The 17,412-nt window shown below is 56.3% G+C and overlaps 2 protein-coding genes across 2 annotated transcripts in view; one reads left to right on the forward strand and one right to left on the reverse strand.

The window, feature by feature from the left end:
* Window positions 1-3,666, forward strand: part of NEIL1 (nei endonuclease VIII-like 1 (E. coli)) — a 6,322-nt gene extending 2,656 nt beyond the window's left edge. The window contains exons 6-14 of the mRNA XM_009886702.1: window positions 1-58; window positions 180-299; window positions 470-548; window positions 1,739-1,838; window positions 1,999-2,123; window positions 2,639-2,666; window positions 3,031-3,092; window positions 3,267-3,477; window positions 3,647-3,666. Of these exons, the coding sequence (XP_009885004.1) occupies window positions 1-58; window positions 180-299; window positions 470-548; window positions 1,739-1,838; window positions 1,999-2,123; window positions 2,639-2,666; window positions 3,031-3,092; window positions 3,267-3,477; window positions 3,647-3,666 (803 nt within the window). The remainder of the gene's footprint in view (window positions 59-179; window positions 300-469; window positions 549-1,738; window positions 1,839-1,998; window positions 2,124-2,638; window positions 2,667-3,030; window positions 3,093-3,266; window positions 3,478-3,646) is intronic.
* A 1,160-nt stretch (window positions 3,667-4,826) lies between these two features.
* The window catches only part of MAN2C1 (mannosidase, alpha, class 2C, member 1), a 15,940-nt gene continuing 3,354 nt past the window's right edge, over window positions 4,827-17,412 (reverse strand). Inside the window, exons 3-27 of the mRNA XM_009886703.1 lie at window positions 17,042-17,167; window positions 16,300-16,423; window positions 15,341-15,411; window positions 14,927-15,104; window positions 14,275-14,464; window positions 13,696-13,802; window positions 13,410-13,520; window positions 12,927-13,019; window positions 12,423-12,539; window positions 11,599-11,694; window positions 11,136-11,281; window positions 10,498-10,621; window positions 9,883-10,004; window positions 9,004-9,089; window positions 8,308-8,478; window positions 7,939-8,021; window positions 7,673-7,767; window positions 7,441-7,545; window positions 7,092-7,248; window positions 6,602-6,745; window positions 6,394-6,503; window positions 5,689-5,768; window positions 5,417-5,562; window positions 5,067-5,170; window positions 4,827-4,944 (exon numbers count right to left, since the gene is read on the reverse strand). Coding sequence (XP_009885005.1) covers window positions 4,827-4,944; window positions 5,067-5,170; window positions 5,417-5,562; window positions 5,689-5,768; window positions 6,394-6,503; window positions 6,602-6,745; window positions 7,092-7,248; window positions 7,441-7,545; window positions 7,673-7,767; window positions 7,939-8,021; window positions 8,308-8,478; window positions 9,004-9,089; window positions 9,883-10,004; window positions 10,498-10,621; window positions 11,136-11,281; window positions 11,599-11,694; window positions 12,423-12,539; window positions 12,927-13,019; window positions 13,410-13,520; window positions 13,696-13,802; window positions 14,275-14,464; window positions 14,927-15,104; window positions 15,341-15,411; window positions 16,300-16,423; window positions 17,042-17,167 — 3,004 coding nt within the window. The remainder of the gene's footprint in view (window positions 4,945-5,066; window positions 5,171-5,416; window positions 5,563-5,688; window positions 5,769-6,393; window positions 6,504-6,601; window positions 6,746-7,091; window positions 7,249-7,440; window positions 7,546-7,672; window positions 7,768-7,938; window positions 8,022-8,307; window positions 8,479-9,003; window positions 9,090-9,882; window positions 10,005-10,497; window positions 10,622-11,135; window positions 11,282-11,598; window positions 11,695-12,422; window positions 12,540-12,926; window positions 13,020-13,409; window positions 13,521-13,695; window positions 13,803-14,274; window positions 14,465-14,926; window positions 15,105-15,340; window positions 15,412-16,299; window positions 16,424-17,041; window positions 17,168-17,412) is intronic.

Below are 17,412 nucleotides of genomic sequence, written 5' to 3' on the forward strand. Positions count from 1 at the left end.
GGGACACCTGGCAGCCGGGCCGCGGGCCCTGCGTCCTCTCCGAGTACCAGGCCTTCAGGTGAGCACCCTGCCAGCCACAGCCCAGCCCGAGGGAATGTTGTGTCCCCCCTGCTTTTATTTGGCCACTTTTACTGCCGTGCCCAGGTGAACCTGGCTGATGGCCCCCTGCTCTGTTGCAGGGAGAACGTGCTGAAGAACCTGGAGGACAAGGCTTTTGACAAGCCCATCTGCGAGGCCCTCTTAAACCAGAAGTTTTTCAACGGAATTGGGAATTACCTCCGTGCTGAGATCCTGTACAGGTAAGGTGGGCTGAGCACCCACTGACCTGCTGTGGAGGTTTGGTCTCCCAAGAGTTTGCCAGAGCTTGACGGCTCCTCAGCTAAGCCAGCTGGGCCTCCTTGTCTGGTAGACATGGACAAGTGCCAGAACCAAGAGTTCCGGCTTCTGTGTAATGGATGGACTCTCTCAGGTTGAAGATCCCTCCCTTCGAAAAGGCTCGGACCGTGCTGGAGGCCCTGAAGGATCAGGAGCAGACAAGGAGGAAGAAGGTGAGGAATATCCGCTGCTTTCACAGGCTCAGAAAGGGACAGGTTCCCAGACAGATGCCACACCAGGGATTTGTTTGCCTGTGGGATGTCTCGGGAGCTCCCTGGGCTCCTGGGAACCTCTTGCCTTCCCTGCAGGGAGCTGGACTGAGCTGAGAAGCGTTCCTGATTCCAGTTTGGGCTCAGCAATGGGGGAGGTGGTTCAGCTTGCTTCCAGCCCCCAGTCTGGGCTCAGCCCGGCTACCCTGCTCTGGCTCTGCTTTGGGCTTAGCTGGGCGCGAAGCTCTGGTTTGGGTCTGCTCTTTCGGGCTTGTTCCAGCTCAGGGTTCAGGGCCAGTTTCAGTTTTTGTTTGGTTCCTCGCTCTGATGGGGCAGAACATCATCATGAAGCCCTTGCAGAGCTCGCACAGCCTCTGCCCGCACCGCTGTCGGGAGATATTTGCTGCTCTGAGTCTTTCCCAACCCGACGGCAGCCGTTTTCCCTTCACAGCTATAATGCTTGCCTGCACGAGATCCTTCTCCTCAAGCATTTTACTGTCCTTTGCCGTAAACACCCGTGTCTGAGCACGTCCGCCCCTCCAATGGAGCGGCAAATGGGGCGCAGCGGTTCTGTAACCTCACGCGTGCGGGTGTTCATTCGCACGTGGCCGGGCTGACGAGCTGTGACAGCTCCCTGGGCACATGCCTGCGTGCTGCGCTGGCGCTCAGTGGCGCCCGCCTTCTGCCGTCAGGAAGTCTCCGGGTATATTTGGGGTGGGTGAAGAGGAAGGGGTGAGGGAAGCAAACACCTTGCAAGCTTAAAATCTCTGGGGAAGGCTACAGTAGAGCCCACGGCTGATCTGGGGGCCTCGGGGGAGAGGAGGTGGCTATTTTAAAGGAGGCTGAAAACAAAACATGCGACTTGAGGGCTGTTTTTACAAACTGCTGGTGTTGCTGTGTGCTAGCCCTCTTTCATGTCTTTATAGCTGTGGGGAATGTGCCCACGTGCAGTTTGCAGCCTAGATGGGGTCTGTGGGGTAAGCTTTGCTGGCACGTGCCATGGCAGGGCACTTGGTGGGGAGTGTGGCAGCTTAGCCTCAGGAGGGCAAGAGGAGATGGGGAATTGGGCTGCCGTTGGGGAGGAGAGACCCTGATGAGGTCTCTCCTCGACGATGGCTGGCAGGTGACTTCCCTCCCCTTCTCCACCCCCGCAGAGTCCTTCCCTGACGCTAAGCAAGAAGCTGAAGCTGATGCGGGAGAACCCGGATCTCCTGGAGCTGTGCCACACTGTGCCCATGGAGGTCATCACGACGGGTGAGGTGACAGGACAGGGTAGCAGGGAACAGGGGCAGCTGGGGGGTGGTAGAGGGTGCTGGGTGTTGTGTTCCCAGCAGCAGGCGGCTTGGGAGGGCACCCTGACACCGTGGTCACTGCTTCCTCTCTACTTCTGTCCTTTCCCTCTCTCCCTTCCCAGAGAAAAAGCCCTTTGAGCCAGATCACGCAGATAACTACGCCGCTTTCAAGAACTGGCTGCAGTGTTACTTGGTGCCTGGCATGAGTTCCCTGCGTGACCGCAATGGCAGGACCATATGGTTCCAGGTAGGAGTCTGGGGTCACCACCTGGGGCTGGGTACCCCCTGACCACTGCTCCAAGGGGACACCAGCCTGTTTTCTGCTTCCTGAGACCCCCCAGCATTATGTTGTGTCACTGGGGGTCTCCCTCTCCACCAGACTGCTGTGACCACTGGACGTGGAGGTCACAAGGACCCTCTGTGCAGTGGCCAGCTGGCCAAGGGATGGCGGGCAGTCTGGAGCAGAGGGGCTGATCACGGTAATGGGGGGCTTGGGTGGCCTGGCAGTCCTGTCCCTCCCTCCTGTGCCCCGTGTCGGGGTGAGGTGCTGTGGTGGTGCCTTGCAGAAGGAGCAGGGGCTGACAGGAGAGTCCCCGAGGCACAGAGGAGGCAGAGCAAGCCCGACTCTCCTGGTTTCCTAGGGAAATGTCACTGTTTCCCTATCACTTTCTTGGCTGTGGGGTGGAGAAGGGGCAGGGATTCTGCTGCCGCTGCCTGCAGAATATCTGCGCCCCAGTCAATGCTCTGTCACCTTCCTTGCAGGGAGAGCCTGGCCCCATGGCTCCCAAAGGTGAGTGTCCTCTCTCCTCCCCGTGGGACTTGTTCCGGGAGGGCTGGAGCCTGGGAAGCCCTGTCCTTGTTGCACAGCACAGGGGCAAAGGCAGGAGCAAAGCCCCTCTCCCTGGGGCGGTGACAGGCCTGTGACAGCCGGTGGCACTGGGGGATGGAGCCCGTTGTCCCCAAGGCTTCCTAGCAACACGCCAACCTGCCCGGGCACAGCCGTTGCACCTGCAGGATGGTTTTCCAGGCCTGCACCTACATCCCCTTCCTGGCCTGCCAGGCTGGGAGCCGAGGTGCTGTCCCCCCGTGGTGCAGGCGCTCTCTGTCCCCTCTCCTCCTCATCCCACCTAACCCAGGTACGTCTTCTCACGCAGGGCAGGCGTCCCGCAAGAAGCGCGCTCAGCTGAAGACAGATCCCGAGGCTCTGACCCCCAAGGTAAGAAGCTTTGCAGTTGATGTGGCTCTCGCTGGGTCTAGAGGCTGTGCTGTTCCCCTGTGCCCTGCTCAGGCTGCTCCCAAATTCACTGTGGGGCTCCTGCCTGGAGGTTCTCGTCAGCTGGCAGTCCAAACACGCTTCTGCTGCTAAGCTCCAACTCTGATGTTCACCCAGGTCACCGCACGTGCCTCCAAAAGGCGCCCCAGGGCTGCAGTGAAACCCCCGAAGCCGGCAGAGGAGGAGCAGGAGGAGGAGGTGGCTGAAGGGCCAAGGAAGGGACGTCCTCGCAGGAGGAGGAAAGTGCCCACTGCTCCGGCCTTATCTGAGCCTGAGGTGCCAGCCAAAGCCAAAAGAAGCCGCCGGATGACCGCACGCAGGGGCAAAGGTGAGGCTGGCAGTCCTTGCGGCTTTCAAATGCACAGGTGGGGGCTTCCTCATGTCAGGGGGACGGAGGGGGTGCCAAAGGGCAGGAGAGGACCTAGCGGGAGCTTTGTGGGGCGGAACCAGGCACCTCCTCACCTTCTGACTTCTTCATTTTCCTCTCCATCCTCCAGGCGCAGCCCCTGCCGTTTGAGCGCCACATGCTGCCCTCCTCCCAAGGGGAGCTCAGGGAGCGCCGGGGTTAGCGCTGGGGAGAAATGGGGTTCTCTCGACCTGTGCTTACCCCTGCTTGCTGTTGCTGTGTCCTGCCAGTGTGGGAAAGAGAAGCTGGATTTGGTGATGGTGCTGATTTATCCACTGTCTTCCTGCTGTCCCCAGGCATTTGAGGGGGATAAGGGTCACGGAGCCTTCCCTCTGCCTAAAAGTGTATGTTTCCCCCCTCCTTCTCCTCGCTTTCTGGCTGCTGCCTGGATAACTGAGAAGGCTGTGATTTTTAGCTGACTAATAAAATATTTTGTGTAGAAATTACCGTGCACGTTCTTTTTGTGCTAAGGATAACCCCTCTGTGCCCAGCCTGGGCTGAAGCAGGCTTCCCCCTCCACCTCATCCCCCCGCAAGTTCATTCCAGGTCAGGTTGGACAAGGCTCTGAGCAACCTGATGGAGCTGAAGGTGTCCCTGCTCGTTGCAGGGGGTGTGGATTAGATGGCCTTTAAAGGTCCCTTCCAGCCTAAACCATTCTGTGATTCAAAATAAAGGTAAGCTCTGCCTCCCCAGTGGAGGATCCAGGGAGGAGGACACTGAGCAGCTGCTACATGGGAGGCCCTGGGAGGAAGTAGATCAGCGCAGTTACCTGGAAATAAGTTCAGAAAACAGACTGGAGCTTGTTTTCATGTAATTTTTCTTCTTTACTTGTGTTCCCCTTCCATAAGGGCAGTGCGAGAGGCAGGCAAAGGGTGAGGGGAATGACTGTAGTGTGTCTCTACACTCGCTGCTAGAGTCTGGACAAGATGAAGGCTGAGACACAGGAGCCACCATGGAAAGCTGCTACTCCCAAAAACCTCACAGGGGTTGGAGCAGAGGCTCTGTGGGGCCAGCCACCCTGTCCCACAACCCATGCTTCGGCTAGCCGGGAACTCGCTCAGGCCCTCCATCTCCAATTAGGCAGGGGAAAACTCTCCTCCTTTCCTGAAGAAGGTGGTTCTTCTGGAGCACTGCTCGCCGATGGCTGTGGGGGATGAGGAGGAGACTCTGCCCTTCCCACAGCTCTTGGGATGGAAGAAGCCTCAGGCTGCAATTTGAGTTCATGATGTTGGTCCAGGTTACCACCGCACCAGCAAGGGCGACCGACAGCGTCACTGCCTCAAGACCAAGAGGACAGAGAGCACACGGAAGGGCGTGAAGGAAAGCTTCACACCCTGCTGCTCCAGCGGCAGACAGTCCCTCGCAGCCGGCCGCTCCAGGAGGTCGCAGCTGGGGAAAAAAACAGCGGGTGAGGCTGAAGCAACCAATCTCCATCCCACACACATGCCCAGCCCTCCAGCATGGATTGATCTCCATCCCCACACACATCCAGCCCTCCAGTGTGGACTTACAGCATCGCCTCCTTAACTGGGAGGGAGGTCTGGAGCCAGGCAACAACCGTGCTGCCGTGCGCCTCGTACAGCCGAACCACCACGGCATCAGGTCTGTCCTCAGCCTTTGGGGGACAAGTGCAGACGGGAGTTCAGACAAATGAGACAGGCGCATCCTATCCTACACCTCGGGGTACAGCCGGACCCCAGTGATGGCGGCTGAGCGCCTCTGCCTGCGTGCGCATGCGTTCCTGACCTGCCGCCGTGCAGCGCTGGTGACTACGGCTGCGGTACCAGAGGAAAGAGCAAACTACACTTAACAACGACAGATTAACCCATCTGCCCTCCCTGTTTCTGCCCCGGGGACTCGCCTGCTTCACAGTCTCCAGCACGACTGCAGGTGAGCTGACGGAAAAGGCACTCCAGGCTGGGCACTGGGCAGAGCCGGCCGGGACCGCGTGGAGAGGGAAATTCAAGTTGTAGGCACACTGGATCACACCGGCGTCCTGGAAAGAACCTGCAACGCAAGAACCTCTAGCCAGCCTCTATGCAGGCACAGCCAGATGTGCTCAGCCCAAGGTTCACCAGAGCTTCCTCCAAGCTGTGTTGTCCCTGACAGGACCCAGCGCTGCCCATCACTCACCCCGGTGAGGCATCACGGCGTAGGTGAACTGGTGGTGCCCGATGTCTGCCGTGGCATCGGGGGACTTGGGTGCTCTCAGCCTAAGGAAACGAGATGTAGGTGAGACTGGTGTGTCGCCCTCCGTCAGCCCAAGCCTGACATTGCCCCTCTGTCACCCGGTCCAGAACCAGAGGAGCGCTGTGACAAGACAAGCATCTCCCCCTGCTACCTCAAGCCTGTGCCCTGAGGGAGAAACCAACACTCTGCTGGTTTCTGGCAAGAGCAAACAGACCCCAGACAAGGTGGAAGCTAAAATCGACCTTTGAAAGGTGTTTTCCTGTGAAACTTGGGGCTGATGGCCTCAAACTGAAATACATGGAGTTTCTCTTAGCTTCACCCGCATCCGGAACTTTGCCATTTCTTCCCTCTCCTTCAGTCTCCCCTCCCGGGGTATGTTTTGGCCAGCAACAGAAAAATTACGTGGTGCAAATAGGGATCTGATCTTTCCTACATTACCTATGAGCATAACTCATAGGAATTACACTATCTTAGTCAATTGTAATTAGGTCAGCCAAAAGTTCTCAGACCACAGGCAGCCGCTAAAACCAGACTATTTCCTTATTAGCTACGAGATCACTTAGGACCAGGTGTCGCTTTGACTTCCAAGAGACACCTCAGAAAGCAAAGGGACTGCTGCAGCTCCACCCTCACCCCGACCCTACTCACAGCGAGAGGCTGAGGACGTTCCTGTGGGCCGATGCCCCGTATTTGCAGTCGTTCAGCAGTGCCACCCCAAAGCCGTGCTCGGAGAGATCCAGCCACTTGTGAGCCCACACCTGCAGGAGGTACCAAGGGACATATTCACCATACAGAGCTACTGCCTGGGAGCAAATACAGCCCCACCACGGGAGGACCAGACCACCCTTCCCTTCACCTCAAATCGGGCCCAGTCCCACGACATGTTCCAGTGCGTTGGCCGCTGGAGGTGTCCAAACTGGATCTCGTAGGTGGCGTTTGTGCTCCGGACCTGCACAGGGAACTCCACCTTCAAGAACTTGTGAGCCTCCTTCCACTCAACCTAAATGTGGTAGCAGAGGGGCATCACCACGGGGACCTGACAGGCAGAGGCTGCACTCATCCTTCCCCGGTGCACAGCACCCAACTCGCACCCAGGCCGGACCAGATACAATAAAATCACAGTAGAGCCTGAACAGAAACGAACTGGTGGGTCTCTCTTCCACCCTTGTCCCTCAGGACCCCCACCCTCAGGCTGCCATCCCCTAAGGCAGAGGAGGACAGGCAGCAGGGGGCCCCAGGGAAGAAAACAAGGAGGGGGGGACGTAATTCAGACACAAGGTCCAGCTCCCCAGAGCCCCGCCTGAACAGCACAGATGTCTGTATCGCACGGCAGCCGCTGGCCAAACCTGGGTCAGGAAGCGGAGGTACGGGCACGTGGCATCCAGGATGATCTCCTGGGTTAAGGTGCTGCTTTTCCCGATCCGCAGAGAGAAGCTCGCGCTTCCCCGCAGGCCCCCAGCCAGGGTGATTTCCAGAGGTTTCAGGAGTGTTGTCACTGGCTTCCTAGAGAACGAGGTAAAGGCAGAGCCTGGTAGATGCAGGTTCCCAAATCCCTATCCAGCCTTCCACACGGCAGGCACTCCCTTCTCCGGAGTGAATGTTCTGTTGGAGCTTTTGTCACAGCTAGGACCGATGGGGAGGCAAGAAGCTCAGAGCAAAGATAAAATCCAAGTGCTGCACGCACTGCTCCTCTACCTGGTTTCCAAGTGATAATCCATCACGTCCCAGGCATCCCAGTACAGGGGAACATCATCAAAGAGTGCAAACTGGTTGGCATAGCAGCCATCTGGGACTGACTCTCTGGAACAAAGTGGAACAGAGAAACAGCAGCGTAAGAAGAACTGGCAGTAGAGAAGGGCGTACAGTGAAAAGATGACCTGAGAGAGGTTTGAGGAGCCCAGTTCCAGTAACTGGGTGACAGACACACCTCTCGGAGTCCACCAGGCGAAGCGAGGTCAGGCGCCCCATCGTGTCCAGGCAGACGGCGATCACCCCGTTCTCCATGGCAATGGAGCCGTCCTCCTGGGGGGAAAGGACAGAAACAGATTTCACACACCCACACCCGTGGGAGTTGAGCACCCCAATTGCAAATCTAGTGTGCGGACTTGCTGTGTGCCGGATTCTCTAGATTTCTCCCCAATCAATCTTTGCTGCAGGGTACACCGATCTGAGGACAACTGCCGTCATGCTTACCTGTTTCCTCACTGCCACAGGCTGAGGGGGCAGCAACGGCTCCCTCGCTATAGCATAGCCCATGCTGGGGACTGTCACCAGAGCTGGAAAGCAAAGAGGTTCTGTTCCAACATCCGCCCCAGACCTAACCCGAAGTCACACCGTGCTGCCCCGCTGCTCTCACATCAGCCCTACCACCTCCTTTCATACCCTCCTCTTCTCCTTTATCCACAGCTCAGGGAGAACGTGAAGTGGGACAAAGTTCGAGGGAGGGATTCCACAAGTCAGTAAGCCCTCCCCAGGGCAGGGAGAGGCACAGTATTTCTTTGCCAGCTGTCTCTGCCGCCGTAAGAAATTCTGACGCATGAGTTACCCCCGAGTTAAACATACCTAAAGTCTCTGTTCCAGCTGGCCCAGTCCTGGAGATCACCTCGGTCCGTTCCCAGGGCAAGGTGTTCAACACGAGGGTGCTTTCGGTGCTCCCTGCTTTGGGCTGCAGCAGGTCCCCGCATAAGGACTGCACAGCTTCCTCCTGCAGCCGAGCGCCAGCCCTGCGGATCTCTGAGCGATACAAAGGCCCGAGTTGGATCCGGCCAAGCCATTTCTCACATCTGAGAGGGTTTCTGGCACTCCCGTGCAATGTGCACACACTTTATCTACTTCCAAGTTACAATTACCAATTAGCATTAATATTAATTACCTATTAGTAAGGAATTAAAGTTTATAATTATTCTTAACTTTGTTATTACAAGATCACAATGAGCTATGCCAGCTCAACTGGAAAATTGTGGTGCTATAACAAAGTAAAGCTACTGCAAGTGCCCGTGGGCAGGCAGGAGCAAACCTTTGCTAGGGTCTATCCTGGCACACCAGCAGCAAGCACAGAAGCCAGTAACTCGGGATGTTTTTTAATCTCTTGGCTCCCCTGTTAATTCCCTGTTGAGTTAGTGCTATTCCCGACACATGCCTGCACAGGTTCGACCCAGAGCGCCTGGCAGTCCAGGATTGAACCCTCTGCAGCCCCACCAGGCAGGATGCAGTGTGCTCCAAGGGGTAAGTGCCCCGCTAACCAAACCCCCTGCTCACCTGCGTAGTATTGCAGAGCATCCTCCACCACAAGCTGGATACAGCTGCCTGGCAAAACATCATGGAATTGGTTGAGCAGCAATAACCTAAAACAGAGAATAGAAACCAGGTGAAGAAGCAGGAGAGAGCACCGGATTTGTTCTGGCTTACTAAGCCCTGTCTGCAAGATGGACAAACTGTTCCTTATCCCCCCCATTACCAAACACTTGAGAGAAAAGGATTCTTTCCATAGCATCCTTTAAATCCCTTTACATTAGGATTTGTCAACTGTCACCTTAGTAAACCACAACCATGGGGAGTATAAGCTAATTTTTTTTATCCCTTGGGGCTACCAGATATATTGTTGCACAAATTCAGACAAGTCCAGACCGGCGAGGAATAAGCTTCGGTCAGAAATGAAGCTTCCAGCCAGCAGAGTAGTGTGGCTTTGGAGCTACCTTCCAACGGGAGAATCAAAAGCAAAGCACTGAACGCTTTGCAGGCGGAGCCCTGATCATTTTATGGAAAGGGTCGTGTACACACAGCGCTGCAGTACTGAATCCGCAAAGGTCCCTACATCCTAACTTTTCATTTGAACGGGAGGTTCAAATGAAAAGAGGTTGTGGTCAGTCGCCCTTCTGGCTCCAGCTGAACAGGGCTGAGAGATGAGTGACTATCTCCCACCAACAGCCCAATAACTGCCCACACCAGTGCGGTCCAACTGGTCCAGGCTAATTTAGGTGCGCTGATAACAAGGACTTCTACCCAGGCTCAGGCAGGGACAAGGAGCTGTCGGGGATGGGGAGTGGTACGTCAAGAGCAGCCAGCTCTCACGTGGAAGTCCCCAGCCCTCACCACATCCTCCCCCCTGGTGCCGTGAGTGCTCCCGTACACCCTCACCTCCAGAGCCGCTGCAGCTGGCTCGCAGGATACTGGAACGTGCCGCCCCGTGCCAGAGCCAAGGTGCTGAGTACTTCGACATCGTGGAGTATTCGCTCACACTCCCGATTCCCCTTCTTTATCTGGTGTCAAAGCAAGGAGAGAAGAAAGGTGCTTAGGGTAGGAGTGGATCTCTCACACCAGCAGTGCAAGCCCAGCTCCAGTGCAGGAATGTTGGTTGGTTGTGTGTGTCATGAGTTTGCCATTACCCGTGAGCTATGTTTTGCCACAGATCAAGCTGAAACTCCTAGCATAGGACATAGCTTCCCCTGTCTCCATTCTCACCTTCCTCCCCTTCTTCTGACTCTTCACCCAAGCTCTGCAACAACCTGCTGAAGTGAAGGACATGGCAGCTATTGACCAAGGGGCCTTGCTGTGTCTTTCTCACCCCTTGAAGGAAGTCTGACAACAGATCTGCCTTTTGGAGTCCTGGCTACAAGCTGCCTCCCACTGTTGAGACCTAAAGGGCACTGCCCAAACCCTGAAGCCACCTAAGCAGTAACGAAGAGAACTGGGAATGGCCACCTTCCCTGGGGGAAGGGGATACTGCTGTCCCTGTCCCATGCATGTGGTCACCTGGGCCTGGGTGGTGTACGTGCCGTTGTGCAGCTCGAGGAAGAGCTCTCCCACCCAGGTGCACAGCTGCGACGACTCCTTCTCCAGGACAGAAAAGAGCCGGTCGGGAGTGGAGAGCTGAACCCTGCAGGAGAGATGCACAAACAGCGATGAGCCAGGGGAGAAGCCTGTCACACAGCTAACGGCGCATCCCAACCAGAAAAGGGACAGCCCCAGAACTGAGGCCTCAGAAACCCCAACACAACCACACACAACCTCCTCCTACCCCTCTCCCATTCCACACCGCTGTCGCTGCCTGCAGCGGGGACGTTCCCCAGGCAGGGACTGACTGCCAGGCACCGGGACAGGGACATTCCCCAGGCAGGGACTGACTGCCAGGCACCGCTGCTGTGCCGGCCCCTTACCCCATGACTCTACCGAGGACTCGCAAGCAGTCCAAGGCTACCCCATGTACCTGTTCTTACAATCCTTGATGATGGAGAGATTCTGTCTCCCTGACAAATCCTTCCTAGCGCTCTGCTCACCCCACTTTCTCCCTGCCCTCCTTCGCATACCCTTTCCTTTGGCACTGCTGAAGACCAGGCCCGGCTCAAAACAAGTGCTCCCGCCAGAAGGGAGGATGGGAGCTCTCTTCTCACCTTGGCAGCCCATCTGTGTCACTCATTCTCTTCATCCTGTCCAGCATCTTCTGGGTGGGGCCCCCTCCTCCATCTCCGAAGCCGAAGAGGAAAGCGCTGTGGTTCACACGTCCTTTGTCCTTGTTATTTTTCACTGTTTTCAGCATCTAGAGTGGATTTTGGACAGCTGCAATCCCCTGGTCCCCAGCCCCAGCTCCCACAGTTCCACACAAGAAAGCCAGGTCAGCCTTGGGCATGCAAAGCCCAGTCCTGCCCCTCTTCCCCAGTCCAAACTGCCAAAAATCAGGCAGTGACACATCTCAGAGGCAGGCAATTGACTGCCAGGCACCCAAACAGCCTTTGTCCAGCAATGCTGCCAGTTATCCCCCTCCCTTCCCAGGCAGTGCCCTCTTCTAGGAGCCTCAGATCTGGCCCTGAGGGGCTGTCATTGCACTTCACATGCAGGTCTGGCAACATCACTCACCTCCTCCACTCGCCCGTGCATCCCATAGGAGTCACCAGGGGGGAAATGGGTCAGGACTCGGGAACCATCAATGCCTTCCCAGAAAAAAGTGTGATGCTGGAAGGGAACCAAAGGAAAGTGTGGTGTCTCCTACAGCCCCCCTGTACCACAGAGTGCCAAAATGCTAAAGCACAGCCCCGTTATTCCCAGGAGTTCCAGGGAAAAGAGATATATTCACCCTTAGGCCAGTGTTTCAAGGCTCGGAAACTCATCTCCCACAAAAATGTCTGTGTGGAGGGCACACTTCAACCACATCAGCACAGAACTCGTGCACTAAAAGCCCATGCTTCCTTGCAAGCCCTGTCACAAAGCCCAGCACCTTTGTCACCAGGGAAGCGCAAAAGGGACAGGCACCTCTGCGCACCCTGAGGATTCAGACTGGGCCTTCACTTTCCCTCCACAGGGCTGCAGGATGCCCTGACAGATCAGCGCAAGGAGACACCCGCACAAGGATAGGGAATGCCACAAGGGCAGGGGACAGAGAGGAGAGGCTGGGTTTGCTGTCTGCTAGACGTGCACGCAAGTCACAGCTTCCATCCAGAAGTAGAAGGAATTTATAGGCCAGGGGCCCAGCTGGGATCTCTAACCATGTCCTTCCTCTGCCCTAAGCCTGACAGGACATTGCTACCACCATAAACTGGCCACGTCTTTCAGCTTCTGGAAGAAAAGTCTGTGTCAGCTGAGAGAAGGACTGGCTCAACCTGTGGAACCAACAGGTCCAGCCCCGCAGACAGACTCCAGCAACTGCCAGTCCATCCCCTGGCAAGAAGGGAAGCATAGCTCACCGGGAAGGTGTTCACCAGGTTCCAGCTGAGCTTCTGCGTGAGGAACCGCCTGATCCCACAGCCACGCATCAGCTGGGGCAGCTGGGCTGAGTATCCAAACGTGTCTGGCAGCCAGAACTGGGAGCAGAGGCGACAGCAGCAGAGGGAGAGAGACACATGAGTCACACTGGCCACACATCACAGCCCAAACTCATGGAGGGTTTCTCAGTAGTCAGGTTCTGAGCCCTTCTGGCAGAGGGAACTGAAGATGTGCTAGACAAGGAGCAATTCTAGAGACCTGCTAGGGATCTACAGCCAGTATAACCAAGGCCTGGGCCTGTGCTAACTGCCCTGATACATGGGGGATTAGATATTTACTCATCACAGCTTTAGCTGCAAAAAGCAGGCCAACCTGAGGCACCTGAACATCATATCTAGAAGGCAAACCAGAGAGAAACCCTCATGCACAGTGAGAGGTGGAAGGAGATGGCATGCAAGGAAGGTGTGCTGGAAAAGCGCACGTACCTCTGAGCAGATCCGGCCAAACTGCTCCTGGAAGAACCGCTGTCCCTGGAGGAACTGCCGCACCATGGACTCCCCACTGGGCAGGTTCCCATCCTTGGGGAAAAACACAGGGAGCCCATGAAGCAAGTCAGGCACTGGGGAAGAGGAGGTCTTGTGAGTGCCCCATTCTCACCCACTATCATCATCTGACCTGGCAGATGACAGGGAGGACCTGAACAGAGCTCAGCAGAAGGCAAAGGGAAGAACAGAGCTCAGCCAGTCCAGACCAAAGCTCCTTTCTCAGGGACTGAGACAATTTGGGAGAGGGATGGTATTTTTGCTAGGCTACATGCTGCAGACAGCTGCTGTTTTCTGGGCCTGGATACCATCACCAACCAGAGAGGCTCAGCAAATGCTCTGCTCTGCCCCTTTCCAGTATCAGGACCGGTCCCAGAGGGATGGCACAGGTAGGGTGCGGTGAGCCAGGCTCCCCGTGCTTCTCACCATTTCCACCCAGGTGCCTCCAACGGGAATGAACTGCCCCTTCGCCACGAAGTCCTGAATCTGCGCGTAGAGCCCAGGGTACCAGCTCCGCACCCACTCGAACTGCTGCGCCTGCAAGAACGGAGAGATCAGCCTCAGCTCCCACCACATCACTCCACACTGATGTCTCTCCCCTCTGCAACCGCACAGGATGCTCCCAGTTACCCCCTCCATCTCGTTTTCAGTCATGCTGGAGAAGCAACAAGCCAGGAGCAGAAGGAGAGCTCCCCAGAGGGAGATCACTCACCTGGGAGCAGGCGAAGGTAAGCTCCGGATTGCACTCCATCAGACGGACCACCGTGACCCAGCTCCGAGCGCACTTACGGATGGTCTCTTCATACGGCCACAGCCAGGCTGCGGGGACAGGCATGGCCCCACCATGGTTACTACTTGGCACAAGCTCCTCCAGGGATGGGGCTGTGCTGCCTTTCGCAGATCAGCCCAGGAAAACGCTAGAGCAAAACACTGTCCTTTGACTAAGAGTCTGAGAGCAACACAGCCTGGGGCCCCCAACTCCTGCTTCTCCCGCTGCCTTTCTGTTGAGATTGAAACCCCTCTGGACTGGAAATTGAGGGGTGAAGTCCAACAGGTGGGCTGTAATGCATCCCTCATCACCGGCCGCATCAGTGCTCCCAACGGCACAGCTAGCCCGACACACGTTCCCCTGCCTCGGTGACAGACCAGCTGTATGGCAGCACAGAGGTCCCTTTCCCTTCCCTCGGGGCAGAGTACCCAGTGCCTGGAGCCCCAGGGCAGCCAGCTCTTCCCTTGGGCAGCACGCCCTGGCCTCCAGGTCAGCAGAGAGGGAACACTGTGCTGCTCTCACCAGAGTCAATGTGGCAGTGACCCACGGCATGGATGGTGTGCTGGCTCCCGCCATTCCTCTGGCTGAAGATCACCGCAGCCAGGTCACGGGCAGCAGGAAAGGTGGATGGGTCCATAACATCACATACGTTGACCATCTGGTTGGCCGTGTACAGTGCCTGGAAACTCCTCTGGTTTTCCTCCCCGAGGAGCTGAGGTTGGGAGTGATAACAGCTTGACTCTGAGCTCAGCACATCCTCGGGCTCAGAGCAGCTCTCTGTACCAGCTCGGATGCCACCTGTCCAAGGGAAAACCTGCTACCTCCTTCCAACGTCTGGCTCTGCCAGTGGTGCCAGGAAAACACCGTGTCCCTGCTTCACAGATAAAACCTTACATCTTTCCTCATGTGCCTTCTAAAGCCAGGTTATACATACGCCCCTCCCAGAGGGCTCTGGTCTAACAGATCCTGCCTTGAAGCAGAAAGTGGGTGAAAATAACCACTGGTGGCTTCTCTCTGTTCAGTTTTCTCTTACTCTAGACAACATCAATTGGGATAAATGCTTGCTCCTCCAGGGCTTCCTTGTGGGAGGAGACAGGTCATGGAACGGTGGCAGAAGGGGATAAAATGAAGTTGTGGAAGGAGGTGGAAAGGGTGAGAGAATGAGCTCACAGACCTGGGCCATGTCCAGCAGTATTTCCAGATCCACCAGCAGCTCATAGACATCCCTGTTGAAGATGACGAGCTCAGCCTTGCTCAGGGTGAACCTCCTTTCAGGGTCCGGAGGGGCGATCATACTGCCCTTGCCGGCCCCAAAGAGACCGTTGCAGGCCAGCTCCACGTACAGCGTCAGACTGCGGAGACCAAAAGGAAACCATCAGGGAGCAGATCACGAGCAATCAGCCGGGAAAGTCCATTCCCCTCCCTGTGGTGGGACCAGCCCGAACTGAACAACGGAAAGAGCCCCTGAACGCCGGACACTTCTCAGAGCACCAGGACACAGACAAGCACGTTTCACCCTGGCCTCTCGGCTTCAAACACCACCAAGTTTCCCCAGCGGTGCGGGACTCCAGCCAGGCTGACCACCCACCTGTGGGGCTCCATTTCTTTCAGGCTGCTTGTCAGGATGTAGCTGGTCTTCTCGCCTTCCTTAGTCAAACCCTGCAGGGGAAGGTGGCACACTTAACACACGTCTTCAGAGGGCCATGACAGCGGGCTGGATGGGCAGGACAAGACACCCCAAAGCCCAGCTGGATGGAGGAGCCTGGTCCCATGTCTCATGGGACAATGCTTCCCATGAGAACAGCTGCCACAGAAACAGCTGCTGCCTCAGCAGTAACCCAAACCCTGCGGACACCACCACAGAGCAGGGCAGGGCTGAAAAAGGTCACCTGAGCCATTGCACCCCCCCAAAGCAGGACTGAAGTTGACCCATGTGACAAGAGTCTGTCCCACTGTTCTCAACAGCAGTGGAGATTCACATCTCAGGCCTGATGCTTGCCTATCCTTCTTCCAAGACAGATTTCCTAATGCCTAAGGAAGGGATTTTCAGCTGCTACCGGTCTGTAGGCAAGAATTTTAACTCCTGACAGGGGACAACCTCTAGAAAACAGACTCAAACCCACGACTAGCAGGCTTGCCTTTCTGGGCCAAACTTTGGAAGTAGCCCACAGACCCTCTGTGGTCTGACAGCACAAACCACAAGAGTAGTCCTCTCTCCCACCCCGCACAATCAGACTCCTCACAAACACTGCCCCTCCCTGCACAGCAGTTTTTCCCGTATTTAAAGACAGCTCTCCCATCGCCTCAGAGATTACCACTCAAGGCTAAAAAAAAATAGGACGACATATCCCCCTTCTTTTTTTGTTCATGACCACTCTGGCTAGACCTCCAATTGTTCTTGGTTCACATGCAGACATTGCTCTGAAAGTGCATAACAGGACGGGGTTTCTTCTACTGCCCCATTGCAGAGGTGTAAGGGAGATAACCACTCTGCACACAGCAGAGCACCTGGAACAGCTGGCACACCCCTGATCCACATCTCCTTACCTGGACAGGCTGGGCATCTCGCCACACCATGCCCTCCCCATCGCTCTCCCAGATGAAGTGCACTTCCCGCCCTGCCCATGCCGAGGGGATGCTCAGCTCCACCTTAAACCAGCACGTCTCCCACCTGGAAGAGAGCAGGCAGCAACCTCAGCCCACCGTGAGACCTTCCCCTGAAGGAAGCCACAATTCCTCAGAGCCTCCATGGAAAAAGCAGAGTGAGGACTGCTCACAACCCTTACAGCAGGCTCGTGCCCAGGCTGCAGAGGCACAGCAGCCACAGCGGGTGAGGAAGCTCAGAAGGGAGCCCACAAAGCCCGTGGTGCTGGCCTCAAAACAGCCTCTTCTGGGACCCCAGAGAGACAGACAGCAGAACTGTGTCTTTGAGAACAGCCAGGAAAAAACCTCAATCATCTCCCAGCCCTGAGAAAGGATACACGCCCCATGCAGACGCAAGCATCAGAGTCACAACCATGACTACAAACACAAGCTCTCAGCAGCAAGGCTCAATGAACCTGGCTCTTTACTGTCCTTGGAAACAGACACATCTCGGTCAGTTTCCTCACTAAATCTCCCTAATGGCTCCTAGGCACAGACCTTCTACCTAAAGCACGCAACATGGAAGAGGATTATCATCTCATTTCTTTGCCATTGGGAGCTTGTGAGGCTTCACACACAGGAGTAGCCCCGAGATGTGAGCTCCATCCCCACCACTGCCATGGCACCACCGAACCCTGGTACTCACGTGGGCCCAAAAGAGTCTCCCACTTTAGCCGGTCTGAATTCCTGCCTCACAGCCTCATCGTACGTGATGCGCCGTGGGGTCTGGAAGCAGGAGAGCGATGCTGGTGGACAGCAATCCTCAAAGAGCCTGCAGTCAGAGACGGCCGGGACACGATTAATAAAGCCAGTCCTGCAGGGACCAGCCTGGGGTGTGTGCGCCGGAAGAGAAGGACCACCCTGCTTCCCCAGCACAGCCGCATCACCCTGCTACCACTTAATACCCTCACAGTATTAACTGAACAACACAGTAATAATTTGCCCCGTTGAAGGGGGCCGTTGGAGCCAGCCCTCCAGCAGCACATCCCCTCTGTGCTGGAGGGCAGAGGCGACTCT

This window comes from Charadrius vociferus, unplaced genomic scaffold (assembly GCF_000708025.1).
Source record: "Charadrius vociferus isolate BGI_N301 unplaced genomic scaffold, ASM70802v2 scaffold356, whole genome shotgun sequence".
Classification (NCBI taxonomy): Eukaryota; Metazoa; Chordata; class Aves; order Charadriiformes; family Charadriidae; genus Charadrius; species Charadrius vociferus.